This window comes from Myripristis murdjan, chromosome 18 (assembly GCF_902150065.1).
Source record: "Myripristis murdjan chromosome 18, fMyrMur1.1, whole genome shotgun sequence".
Lineage (NCBI taxonomy): Eukaryota > Metazoa > Chordata > Actinopteri > Holocentriformes > Holocentridae > Myripristis > Myripristis murdjan.
The window spans coordinates 21,159,736-21,174,084 of record NC_043997.1 but is presented as its reverse complement, the minus strand read 5'-3'; the positions used below and the strand labels follow the sequence as shown (position 1 = coordinate 21,174,084).

The 14,349-nt window shown below is 41.3% G+C and overlaps 1 protein-coding gene across 1 annotated transcript in view; it reads left to right on the top strand.

The window, feature by feature from the left end:
* dnah2 (dynein, axonemal, heavy chain 2) overlaps positions 1–14,349 on the top strand; it is a 189,985-nt gene that overhangs the window by 56,972 nt on the left and 118,664 nt on the right. Inside the window, exons 20-25 of the mRNA XM_030075754.1 lie at positions 1,726–1,926; positions 4,906–5,062; positions 6,647–6,821; positions 12,016–12,179; positions 13,414–13,575; positions 14,173–14,276. Coding sequence (XP_029931614.1) covers positions 1,726–1,926; positions 4,906–5,062; positions 6,647–6,821; positions 12,016–12,179; positions 13,414–13,575; positions 14,173–14,276 — 963 coding nt within the window. The remainder of the gene's footprint in view (positions 1–1,725; positions 1,927–4,905; positions 5,063–6,646; positions 6,822–12,015; positions 12,180–13,413; positions 13,576–14,172; positions 14,277–14,349) is intronic.

The following is a 14,349-nucleotide window of genomic DNA, read 5'->3' as shown; positions in this document are numbered from 1 at the left end:
GCACTGTCCTATCAGTTTGTGGAATTTGGCTGAATCTTAGCAGATAGTATAGCCCTATAAACATCAGAATTCATCCTGCTACTTCCATCAGCAGTCACATCATCAATAAACACAAGTGACCCAGTTCCCATCATTCTGGTACAAGTTAATCTTTGTTTCATCTGTCCAAAGAACCTTGGTCCAGAATTGGGCAGGCTTTTGTAGATGTTTTTTGTAAAGTCTAATCTGGCCTTCCTGTTCTTGAGTGACACCAGTGGTTTGCACCTTGCTGTATACCCTCTGTATTTATTTTCTCGCAAACTGCAGATTTGAACAATGATACACAAATGTCAAACGTCTGAAAATGGGGTGACAATGTATAAAACTGGCTGTAATTCCTAAACCAGGACTGCCATATTTTTGCTCAACACCGATAAATTAAAGTCTACACTTGAATCATGTCTTGATTACTCCATTTGAAAGCCACTGTGGTGGTGTACAAGGACAAAATTATGAATATTGTGTCACTGTCCAAATACTTCTAGACCTAAATGGATGCAGATATGGAGGAGTGAAGTGTTTAATGCCTCCTGCACTGACAAAAAAACAATATGCTGAATTTGGATGTTTAGTTTGGAAATTGTGTAAGTTGGCGGAGAAAGTGAGACAAAAGCTGTTGTTAAAAAAAGTAGAGGTGTTTAAGGATTCAGAGAGGATGTGAGGAAGTGAGAGCTGGCGGGGGGGAAGGTGTTGGACAGGCGGGTGAGGAATGAAGAAAAAATGATGAGTTAGGCACACGGGCAGTGGGGAGGGAATGAGGGTGAACTGGGAGGCTAAAGCAAAGAACATTGTCCTTGTGACCTCAGGCTGAATCTATATGCAGAGGTCCAGTCACACAGTCTTGGCAAACATTGCTCTTCACACCACACACCCACACCCACACCCACACCCACACACACACACACACACACACACACACACACACACACATACACATACACACACACACACACACACACAGCCACGGTGCGAGTATGTGCTATCGTCTTATGGATTTGTCAAAGACATTGCTATGTAAATCACTGGAGTGTCAACACTGAGTGTGTGTACACACACTAGTCTGTCTCAGCACTTTGGGTTTCACACCCATATCGATAATACTCCCACATCGATAACACTAATCTGATTTCTTTCAATGCACAAATGAAGTTTGTATCGTATTGCGCTTTGTTGTACTTTATTGTATAGATCCTATTATACATAATTCCAGCATAAGACAGGTGGTTGTCTTCATTGCTTGGTATCTTTCAAATTAAGTTTCTAAATTTTCCCTTCACAAACTCTCCTTCTCACAATAATGTGAATATTTATTTTGTCATAGTGCCTGTGTACACACTGCAGTTTTTGAACCAAAAACTGCACTTTCTGAACTTTCTCTCTAATTTTACCTATCTTCTGGCTTTCTGTTTGGTCCTGAAAAATTTTTGGCTTCTAAAATAAAACAATTTGGGTTTTAGAGGTCTTAAATGTGTTGTAGGTCCTGGTGGTTGTTTCCTTTGAGAATTAACCTAGACCTATATTATGACTGTTTTCATTTCCATATTTATTTGAGTCGTACAACCTGGTCTTGTATATCATTCTGTTGTTAACACATTCTTAAAAAATCTTAAATCTACATTAATGAGACTTCCAGACACCCTGATGTCTCTCTTCTGCATGTGCGTTTCCTCTCTGGTGTGCCCCCAGGTACGCAGAGGTGGCCAACAACATTCAGCAGGAAGAGACGGTGCTGTGCATCCAGTTTGTCATGCTGGACTGTTCCCCACTCAAGTTCTCACTGGTGCAGCACTGCAACGAGTGGCAGGGCAAGTTCACCCAGCAGCTCAGCCTCATGGCCAGCACCAGCCTCAAAGAGATACACAGCTTCATGCAAAACAGTGCCAACAGGTGTGTGCCTGCATGTGTGTGTGTGTGTGTGTGTGCATGCGCATGTGTGTGTGTGTGCGCACATGCATGTTAAAGACAACAAAGCAGAAAAAATGCAATTCCATTCTAGCTATCCATCTAAACCAGGTGTCACCAAATAGCAGGCTCCAGTTCAGGTCCAGACCAGGTAATGGTTCAGAAACAGTTCACAAACTTTTTAGAGTGTTGTGGTTTGACATGGCAAGCGGATCTTGTCCAATCCAGTGCATTATTTAAATTACTCAGCCATTTCAGCCAATCAAAGTAATTGCACAGCAAGATGCACTTGCAGTCAGTGAGAGAGAGAGAAGCAAATGTATGAGAAAAAGAAAAATGCCAAAGATGTGTTAAAGATAAATTTATACACCCTGATGAAGACTCTTGGAGGTGAAACATGTTGGTCAGCAGCCAGGTTTTTTTAAAAATTGTATTTAGCCCTGTAATAATAAAGGCTTTGTACATATTTTTTTAGTGGAACAGTGTAACTTGGATGTTCTTTAAATTTGCTAGTTGTATTCTACACAGGATGTTTATTTAAATAGGAGACAAACTTAAACATATTTTCCATTGATCTAACCCCCTCCAAAGAGTACCTGATTCTCATTTGCCTAATTGAGGACACGCGCTTCCTATATCTGTGTTTTGGCATAAATTTGTATTCGTTCAAAATAATCACTTTGTTTTTCATCTAGTAAAACTGCTTTTTCTGTTCTGCCTAATGTTACCTCAGTTTTGCAACAGACACTTTATCTTACTGGTAGATTTCTGATAAGTGCTAAGGATAAAGACCCAGTCTTGTTCAGATGAGAACTGAATTGAGCAGTGTTTTATTTTCATTTCTATTTTAAGGGCAACTCATTTTGATTTTGATTTTTTTATGAGTAGCCCTGCTTATTTATTTTTTCTTACTTTTACAATGTGTCTAATGTGAGAATGCCTGGGAAATGTTCCTATTTTGAATTGCACTTTGTTACATTTTATACACACCTATACACATATAGAACCTCAATACTACATCCATAAAGGCCTACAAATAACAAGAAAAGGTAGGTATGATGGCTTGGACCTTTCCTGGGGAGGAACACTGAGTTAATGAACCTCCTAAAATTGAATTGAATACCCCTGATCTAAACAGATCTTATCCACAGCTGTTACATTTAAAAATAAAACGCCCTGAGCATTGTGTGCCTTAACCTCTCCAGCTCTGCTGCGCCCATGGGTGTGTTTGTCATTGCTGCACCACTGCACTTTGTTCAAACCCACAGAACTTTATTTTAAATTCTAGCAGAGATCCCATGGTTTCCAAAGATACCAAATATGTCCTGTTGAATTACAGGGAAATGCATAAAATAATGCACAAGACATCTAGATATTTGATCTGATGCAGCAGCCGTAAAACAGCTTCAGTGAAGTAATTTCAGCATGTATATACTGAATATGTATTGTACAATATGAAATAAAATCTAACTTTGAAGCTAGTTAAAGGGGATTTTGATTGTTTAAATGCTGTTGTTGATATTCTGATAACAAAGATGCACAGATTTATTTAACTACAGTTTGTAAGAAAACTGACATTAACGCTTTTGAAGTCAACCTTTGGTGCATGTGATGTTTGTTTGTATATGCAGAGCTGGTGGCTGATAAGTAGACACAAATAAAACTGTGAAGATGATACTTAAAATTTATATTTTCAGTATTTGGCTGTTGCTCTTATCCAGTGAGTAGGAGTTGAGTGCTTATTTTTTATTTTTTATTTATTTTGTTTTTTTCCCCCAGCTATTTTTATTTTTGCCAGCTGTATTTCTTTGTAAATAGCCAATATATTGTTCATATAGGTGTATACTATTATGCATATGACAAGTTGAACTATCTCAAGTGTCTGCTGAGGTGTTGAGTATGTGCAGTGTGCAGAGAGGGTTTTATTAGCATATAAACCTATTTACTGCGGGTGTAGTAAAGACATTTATTTTTTTGCTATTCCTACCAGCTACTGCCAGTTTGTCCTTGATACTTCCCAGTCAATAGCATCCTCTCTAAACTGCAAAATCCCTAAGGTATGCTTTTTACTACAGTTTACGCAGACCAACACGAATCTATATTTTGCAGAGGTATTCATCAGACAACTGATGAGCAAAATGTTAACATCCTATATCCAACATTAACATGGGACAGATAGACAGCGGGCTGATGGCTGTCTCCCTGTTCATTTACACGATTCCAGCAAAATCTAATATGCTGAGATGAAACTGGCTGTGGCCCTTTCTGGAGATATCTAAAATGATAGAACTGAAGACTGATGGTAAAATGAAGAGTGCCATTGTCTCTAGGCTATGTTACATTTTAATAAGCTAAGCTGTCTGATGCAAGCTGGCAAACCGCTTCATGTTAACTGAATACTAACAATCTTTTGCGATGAATGTCCTGATAAAAATAGCAAATACTCTGGTGTGTTTGGTAGTTTATTAGTACAGATTTCACATGATGCATGGTTCATTTAATAGTCTCAGCAGTTTATGAACATAACAGAAAAAAGGAATCATGCAAATAGTGGTGGAGGTGAAACATCCCCCCTAGTTTTTTAACCCAGTGTAGTAAATAATGTGCTGTTTAGGACTTGTCACACACTGTCTCCACAAAGAGTCTGTAAAATATTAGGAACACCTGCTCTCCCCATGAAATAGACTAACTAGGTTAGTTCAGGCAAAATGTATGAATTATTGATTTGACTTATCCGGTCCATTTTTGTCATGGAGGGGAGATAAATGGAACAAGAGAGCTAAAAGATTTTAAACTGAGACAACTGAGACGCAGATTGTGCAAAAGGTGGTACTACTCGTGCACACAGTGTGTGTGTGTGCTGTAGTTGGGTGTCTGTGGGTATGCATATAATGTTTGGATGTTCATCCATGTCAGTGTGCCTGTGTCTCTATCATATGTTTCTGTGTGTTTGTGTGTGTGTAGGCTGAGCCAGCCCCCTCAGACCCTGGTGGAGCTTGGTGAGAGTCTGAAACTCTTGGAGACTATCCAAGGTGATCTGGCCAACAGAGAGGCTCAGATCCCTCTCATCCATGAGCAGTTCGCTGTCCTGGACAAATACGAGGTCACCATGGAACAGGCTGTAAGCAGCTCACAGATTAATAACCACACATATACATTTAGAATAATATAACCGGAAAAGGGTCCGTTCACTCTAATGAGCAATAAAACACACAACATACACACAGGGTACAGTGCCTTGGTGCTTTTTTGGTGATGATCACTTTATTTCAATTCAGTGGAAAATGTAGTAACACTAGGATGCTTGGGCAACAGTTGAACATATTCATATCTTATACTAGCAATATAGTGTAATTTAGACCCAGTTAAACTCGTAAACTATTTGTAGAACAGCATTTAGAGTAGGATAAGAGGAACCCGCCTTAAATTTGGCAAAAAAAGACATGAAAGAGTAAGTCACAGCGGGGCTAATTTCACAGAACAGAATATCTATTCAGATGGAAATCATCAAAAATATATGAAAAAAAAAAAGTATTTTAAGTGCAGAAAATCAGAATGGAGTAAGGAAAAGGAAAAAACAAAAGCTAATGTTTTGGAGCACCTTCACTGAGTGCTTACATGTACAAATAGGAAGAGGCTTTTTAAAGACCAGAGACTGCTTGGATTTATTGAAATCACCTGTTTCTGAGAGGTCACCAGTATGGTAACTATGGCTGCACTCTACCAGTGTGCCAACTCCAAGGCAGATTTGGCATTCTATTTAAATACCAAAATCAAAATGTGGTTCTTACCCTGTTTGGACAAGGCAGTGAGACTGACAGATATATCACAGACACACACAAGAAGAAAAACAGAAAGTACATGACAGGCAGCAGCAAGGGATTAAGGATGTTGTTTCAGAAAGTATTACCTAAAATGCATTGTGCCTTTGTGACTCTGGATGTCAGTATGAAAAGTTAGTCAGTAAAACACATGCTTCTTTAGAATATGATAAGCCAAAATATTGTCTGTGTGACTGTGCCATTGTTGCTTTCACATGGGACTCAACATCACGTGATTTCCAAACCAGCTGACATATACTTTTTGTGAACTAACACACCCAGAGTAGTACTTTGCAGGCACAGTGTCAGTGCTATGTTCTTTTGCTCAGAATAAGATTTACCACTTTGTAGGCTGACATACTGTTTATTTGTGATATGACATTCTAAGTATGCATCATAGCAAGTAGCTTGAAAGTGATGCATGATCAATCTCGACTGGGTTTTTTAGGGATCATTCTGACCATCATATAGTATAGTATAGTATATAGTTTTTTTTTTTTTAACCCTTTACCATGTAATATTTTCTTCATTTTCACTTGAAAATTAAGGACTTTTAGTAGTTTAACTACTCTGAATTACAGTAAGCTAAATGCATTGTCACCTTTATACACCTTGAGGGTTTCCCTGGGATACAGAGCTGGTTTGTAGATAAGAGTTATGCATGTACAGTATTATGAAACAACAGATCGAGGAGATTATCTGCAGACTTTAGTGGTGTCATTTATCTTGGTGGCAGGGAATAAGGGTCATTTTCTCCAAACAACTTTTTCTAAAAATATTTCCTTTTCTTCCAAAGTTTGCTTTTTAATGGTCACTGTATTTTCAGTGGGTATAATGGAACAGAGATTGGGAGTTACCTGTCTCCCTCCCTGGTCCCCTCACAGGTCCAGGAGGCACTGGAGGAGCTGAATGGGAAGTGGGTGTGGTTCCAGCAGGTGGTGGTGGATGGCAAAATCATGTTGGAGAAGCACAAGGAGAAGTTCAAGAACAGCCTCATCCTCTCTGCTGAGGAGTTCAAGAAGAAGACGCAGACTGGTGTGAAGGAGTTTAACAGCACAGGTCACACCTTTTCTCCTTCTCACTCTCTCTCATGCACACACACACATCCTGCAGTCTGTAGTATTCATATAATATTTATATATTAATTCAGCAGTATTGCTGCTGTTGAGAATGTATACTGTAGGTCACTATAAAAAAAATGTTACCAGAAGCACTGAAAGGACTGTGACTTAAAGCTGATTTAGACCTGAGCTATTCACTACTTTGTTTTACATTTCCTATTTAAAAAATGATTAATTAATGTATAACAAAGGTATGTGGTAACTCAGATTGGCTTGAAATGAATATCTGTGCAGCTGCTTAAGAATTTCATACATTTTAAATGCTCAAATATGTTTGCATGATTTGTTTGCGTTTTATTATGTGTGATTATAACAGCTTTCGTTAATATTAATGTGATCTGTCAACACTGAAAGTTTTATCAATGCATTCTCTAATTTACAATTGAGTAAAATCAGTTTAAAAAAGGAAAAACAAACTGTCAAATTATCATATTGAATAGCTGAAACTGATTCAGCTGAGGAGATTCTGGGTACAGCCCTAGTGTGTATGTATGTCTAGAATATGTTGAATGTGTGTCTCTGTGTGTGTGTGTGTCTGTGTGTATGTGCATGTGTCTGTATGTGCTTGCATGTCCGTGCGCTCAAGCTTGCATGTGTGCATATATGTGTCTGTGTGTACATGTGCAGTTCCCCTAAAGGCTCTCATTTGGCACATACACACGATCACAGAAAACGTTTTTGTAATCTTTTTATGATGCATGGCTTTGCAGTGTGTGTGTGTGTGTGTGTGTGCGTGCGTGCGTGCGTGCGTGTGTCTAAGTTCTGCCACACACCCCAAGCCCCAAGGAGCAGATGACTTGTCTGGGTGTCTGTCTGCATGTCTGACATGATGCAAGGCCTCAGCCTTGACTGGCCCAGTGGGTGGTCACAGCCCTGTACAGCAAAGCATCAGGCTGATGCATTTCACTCCATCTCCACCCCTCTCTTCCCCTCCCCTGAAACTGTCTGTAGCTCCCGTATGTTTCCATCCAACTGTCAAGGGGATGAACAGGAGGAAGAACAACTACACACAAATAATAAAATATTGTCTTATTCATACAGCGTACGTACGTAGGGCTGGGCAAAATGGACAGTGCCAAACATAACAATATCTTTGACCAAATAATTTGATATCAATATTGTGATGATATTATAGGGATGACTATTGATGTGTTCATAATGCAATATATTTTTTGATAAACAATCATTCTGTGGATGTGGATAAGCTAAGCTAAGCAGGTAGATACAAATAATACAACAACTAGGACAAAGTTTAGAAAACTAACAGCATTTAGTGTAAGACACCCTTTTAAACCACTTATTACAATATCACACGTCACAACACTGCTTATATTGTATTGCTCAGCCCTACCTATCTTGTAACTATCTTGCAAGCCATTATATCTTGAGAATTGTAGCCTTATATGTAAGTAAGGGTATTACAACTACTTTGTACAGCAAGTTCCATGTAATACTTGGGTTGCTATTGGAGTTCATTGAACTTGGAACAATGATAAATCCAATTTCCTACACAGAAAAGTGCAAGGGAATGCCAGTTAAGTCAGATGTCCAAGTTCTGACTTAACTTAAGAGAAGATCTGGTCAAAATGCCCATATATGATGTCACAACAAAATGACGCACAACAAAACCAACGATGTACAGTTTTTTTCTCTGACTTTTTGAAACGGACTTTTACTTGAAAACATGTTCAACTTCAATCTAGCATTCTCTGTAGTCTTTATTTTACAGTGGTATGGATTTATAGCAGCGTATTTTCTTTAATTTGGTGAACGGACCTAGCACTAGGAACATTAAGAAAGTCACCAGTAATATGGACAAAATCAAATATCACAATATCTCGTGATTATACTGTTGGTGCTTCCACAAGCTGTCTACACACAAGAGATCTTTGGCAAACAGACATTAATAAAGTAGTTATAATGACCATGCCACTGCAACAAAATCTAACTAATTCAGAAAATTGCATCTCATTACTGTAATGCAGCTCTTAAAACCAGGATGAGACAACACTTACGCCATATCATATCCGAAGTCCCAAATGCAATTGGTCTCATCTCAATATATCATATAATGTTGATATATCACCCAGCCCTAACCAGTGATTATCACTTCTTAGTACCTCACTGTACATCCTGCACTGTGAAATAAAGTACAGCCAATACTTGGCTAGAATGCCAGCATCTTACTGTTGCTCTCTGTCAGTCTCTCTCTCTTTCTCTCTTTCTCACTCCCTGCGTCCTCACTGAGACATTACTGAGCTATACGAGGACCCATCAGAACCAATAGCCTGTATCTAATCTGTTCCCGCTCCTGATGATTCCCGACTACACGGCTGCTCGCGTCCACGGCATAAGTGACAGCCCTGACTGGAACACACACCATGACAGCTCCTCTATCCCCCCACATCATCACCCCCCCGCTCTTGCTTCTCCTGCTCCCTTTCCCCCTCTCTTTTCCCTTCTGTTCCCCTTAACTTCTGCCTCTTCTCCTCTCATTTGCTTCTTTCCTTTTCGTCCTCAGCGCTCACTTCGGCCACCTCTGTGAATTCTGTCCCTGCTTCCCCTCTCCTCCTTCCCGCCTTGTTTTCTTAACAGCCGTGTGTTTACTCCATGTCGGCCTCATCATCCATTCTGACTGGGCCTTGCGCTGGGAGGATTTGCTCTTCCCTCTCGTCTTTTGTTTGTTCCCTTATTTGCTGTTTCCATTAAAGATGAAATTGAAATCTCCTGTGCTTGCACACACACACACACATGCACGAATGCACGCAGGCGTCATGCACACTACACACGTCAACTAATAAAACAAAGACGTGCTGTGCCAAGGCATATAAAAGAGCACAAACCTCTCGTCCTACTTTTGCTTTACCTTCTTCTCATCCTTTCGCTCCACTTGCTCACTGCCTCCTCCCCTCTGCTGTTAGTTCATGCGAGTGTAATGGAAGATGGTGTGATCTGTGTTTTGTTTTTGTGTTGTGTTTTTATTTCTTTCATTTCTTTCGTCACAACATTACTGACTTTTCCCCCTCTCTCCATCTGGCACTCGCTTTCTCAACACATCCAAACCCAACCACCCCAAAGTTTTTCAAATTTCAACACATTTTCTTCTCCCCACCATTTTTTCCCCTTATCCTCCCTCTCCCTGTGACAAAGTTGAACATTAAGAACAGACGAACTCCTCAAGTTACATGAAGAGGACCTCCTTTTTGCCTCTTCTTTTTCCCACCACACACAACTTGTGCTGTTCCTACTTCAGTTCCTGATCTCCTTGTTGGCTCGCCCCTCTTCGTCCACGGCCTTACTTCCGAAACCGGTACGAAGAGGATGTAGGGAATGTTTGGAGCGTTGCAAGAGAAAACAAAGGCGGTCCTCGGCAGGTTAATGAGGCCAGGAGGCAGCTTTGTGCCCAGCCTCATCAGTATTCAACAGAGGCCTCTCTCTCTCGCACTCCCAATAATATCCCAGTCATTTGGGTCAGCCACATCACTGTGCCTCTGTGAAGGGCACCCACACACAGAGAGAGAGAGATAGAGAGAATTCTCTGATGGTTTAATATAGAGTCTCATCAAATGCTCACCTCCTTATTCTCTCTAATCATTAGCATTGTCCCTCACTGTCTCTCTTTGTCTTCCTTTCATTTTTCTTACACTCTACCTCTTTCACCCTGACCCCCCCATTTCTATCTCTTACTCTGTCACTCTTGCCCCGCCACACACACACACACACATACACACACTTCTATATCATATATGATCACGTATTCTTGCATGAATTATATGGTGAGCTCCAGAAGTAATGGCAGGCTATTGGTTCCTCGTTGGGAGTCTCTAGCACAGGCCAGCTTCCAATGATGAGAACAAGGGCAGAGCAAAGTACAGTAAAGTGCCTAACTGAAAGCAGATATGAGCTGTGTGTGTGTCCCATGTCCCACAAGGGGTCCTGGGAGCCAAGACCTTGTCACTGAGCAGTGTGTGTCTGTGGCGAGAAGGGGCCCAGCCTATGGGTTGGTGGGAAGAGGAGGAGGAGCAGTGGAGGGAAATCTGTGAAGATCAGATATCCCATAAATCAAAGCTGTCGCATGGCCGTGCGAGGGCCATGAGAGCACTGGGTGTGTGTGGGACTCCTGGCCGAGCTTCGGCGGGTGCGCAAAGAGGATACCTCAGCCCCAAGCCAGCTCCTCCTCTCTCTTCTGCGTTTTCTCGCCCCCTTCTTTCTGCTTTTACTCTCCTCACATCTCCTCTCTTCTCCTCTTCCCTGCACTTTCTTCCTTTAATCTCCTGTCTTCCTTTCTCCTTCCTCTACCTTCCCACTCGCATCACTTCCCCTTCACCTCGCTTTCCTGTATGTTTCATGTTACCCTTTCTGCTCTTCCTCCTCCATTCTTTCCTCTCCCTTCCATTTCTTTCCCCAGATATAATAGCTCATTCTCCCCACTGTCATGCCTCCTTTTCCTTCTTTTTTTTCTATATCACCCAAGCTCTCCCAACTCACAGGGGGGTTTCTGTTGGAGGTTGAGTGAGTGGACCCTGTGACCCAACCAGTCCAGCTGTGAAATAACATTGATGGCATGGAGGGAGAAGACCCCCCACCCCCCCTCTCCCCAACCCTTTGTCCCCCACCCTCCCTCTGCACAGACAATGTTGCCGCTGTGTCAACTAAACATCACAGAGATAACCATCACTGCTCACAATCTCCCAACTCCTCCGCCATCTAATTATGTCACAACTGTTTCACTGAGCACGTCGTCACGGAGGTGTTAAATTAGCGTCTCGGCTTGATGTCGCAAGCACGTGTAATGTGTCAGTTCAGCTGCAGTGTGTGTCTGTGTGTGTGTGTGTGTCTGCCTGGGGTGGGGGGCTGACTTTATTAAGATGAATTGCAGTATTAGTTGTTTTTGCACCATTTCTCTGCATGTGTTTGTTAGTTTGTGCCTGTGCGTTTGGCTGTGTGCATATTTGTGCGAGGGCGTGTGTATCCATGATTTATGCAGACCTATGTGTGTATCCTGTGCATGCTGACGCCTCATTTGCAGGCATCATTTTCATTTTTTTCACACTCCATCTGTAAGTGTTTAATGTATACAGTGTGTTTATGTGTGCTTGCCTAAATGTGTATCCTGTGCATGCTGTATCCAGGTCCGTTTAGCAGTAGTGTGAGCACTGAGTTGGCCTTGGAGCAGATAGCAGCACTCCGCAGCCAGTTGGAGGCCCTGAAACAGGAGGAGAACACCATCGTCCACAGCTTGGCCATGTTCAAGATAGAACAACCCTGCTCCAAAGACATCCAGATGATGGAGAAGGTATGCCACTCAGCAACAGGCTCAAAGCACACTGTCGTCCTGGCATTATTTTACCTCACTCACACACCAGAAAGAGCATAGTAGAATTGTATAGCAAGTGTGTTCCAGGCAAGCTGGACCAGTATGTGTGAGCAGGGCAAGGGGCTGAAGCTTTTTATTTAACTACTTCCTCATGTAGTTTGTTTTCCACTCCTTCTTGGCCTGACTTTCAACAGTTTAAATCCCCTGTGTGGATATAACTAGTCTGACTCGATAAATGTCTCAAAGGGGAATTGTGTTTTTGTAGTTCCCCACAGAGCGAGCAGACAGTCCAATTGTTTTTCTCTTCCCCCCTTGCTTTGTAGAAAGCAACCTGCTTGTCACACTTTCAGCCCTCCATGTGCCACACTGGGCCACATGCATGACATCGTTCATTATCCATTTTTTAGCAGCGCCCTGGATTGTGATTAGTGGAAGAAGTGCAAACACTGGGTGGATTTTTTCCCTTTTATTCCCACAGACAAACATCTCCAGCCTGACGCTTCCTCTGCAATGGCAGTTTTAAAACAAAATGAAGCGTAAATAAGGAAATTAGGTGTAGAGAAGGGATTGGCTTACAGGGGGTGGTTTCTGAGTATGCTGATTTTTCAAAAGTATCTGGAACTGCAATAGTTATTACAGTTACCTATTTTATTTTTTTGTAGTGAATTCGCTCTAATTCTGCTCTTTTTCCCCAAACCAAGGCTTTATATTACACCAAAGTGTCACATCCGATACACAACAAGAGACTCATTCATATTTTTTTTTTTTTCAAATGTGTCTTTTCGGAAAGTTAGTGGAGTGTTTTTTATTTATTTTTCTTTTTTTCTATCCGATCGTCCAGTTTTGGCCTGTTGTTCATTCCACTCCATTGACCTAGCTGCTTTCTGTGGAGCCTTTCTCATGCTATTATGTTATGCTCAATATAACTGGAGATGGAGAGGCTTGTTGCAGTTTTATTCCCCCGTACTTCTTTGTCGATCAGCTCAATTGCCTGCTGAGTTTCCATTTACTGTGCAGTGTGGCGTTGTGGCTTAACAATGGCCACATAAATGTATTATACATGGGCTTTGAGGGAATATTTTTTGTTGTGAATGTTGGCCTTGTAACCGTCCTGCGTGTATTGGGAGAGGCATGTAATTATTGAGCTTTTTCCTGTGCATGTGTGTGTGTGTGTGTGTGTGTGTTTGTCTGTATGTGTCTGTGTGTTGTACAGGACCTCAGCTACCTCCAGCAAGTTTGGGAGATCACACAGGAGTGGAATTCCAACTGGGACAAATGGAAGGGCGGTCAGCTTGCTATTCTGCAGACTGAGAGCATGGAGCACACAGCACAGGCCACATTCAAGAAACTGCACAAACTTAGCAGAGAACTCAAGGTCAGCTCACACACACACACACACGCACACACACACACAGTGCACCCAGTAGCTACAGATTTCTGCTTCTTCTACAGTGTGACAGCCGTGGCTTGGTTTGGCAGCAAAAGTGTGTCAGTTAATATTATTATTACAGAAAATATTACCTGTGTCCAATGATGATTTCTGTTATTAGCACGTTTGGGATTTTCTTTCCTCAGCTGGCCTTTGAAGCACTTACTCTTTCTTTGTTTATTTCATGCAAATAAACCCTAAACATCAAAATAATACATTTATCCCAGTGTTGAACAGTGTAGGAGTTGTACTTTGATGATGGTTTGTGTGCAAAAACTGGTAAATTACACTTTGTGTTTAAAGTATAAAAAAGTTTGCAGACTCTTAGGGGAGATCATTAGTAATATTTTTAGCCTTAGGGCCTTAGACTGCCTAAAATGCAATTTACAATGACAGCTAAAAACATTTTTACGGCCTTCCCTGAGGATGCACAAAATTTGGTTCTTATATCACAAAGTGCAGAATTTTCTCAAAATAGACCCCTAAATAGCTCTAGCATGTAGATTAGTCCGTAGCAATGGCCTGTGTTTATTCTGATTGCAGGACAAGCAGTGGGACATTGTAGGCTTCACCAAGAACAAGATTGACCAGTTCAAGAGGACCATTCCTCTCATTGCTGATCTTAGGAACCCTGCCATGAGAGACAGGTACTGTGTTGAACCAAATGATTCATTTACTTTTTTCATCCAAATGCCTGAGTCTCCCTCCCTCAAAGTTTAC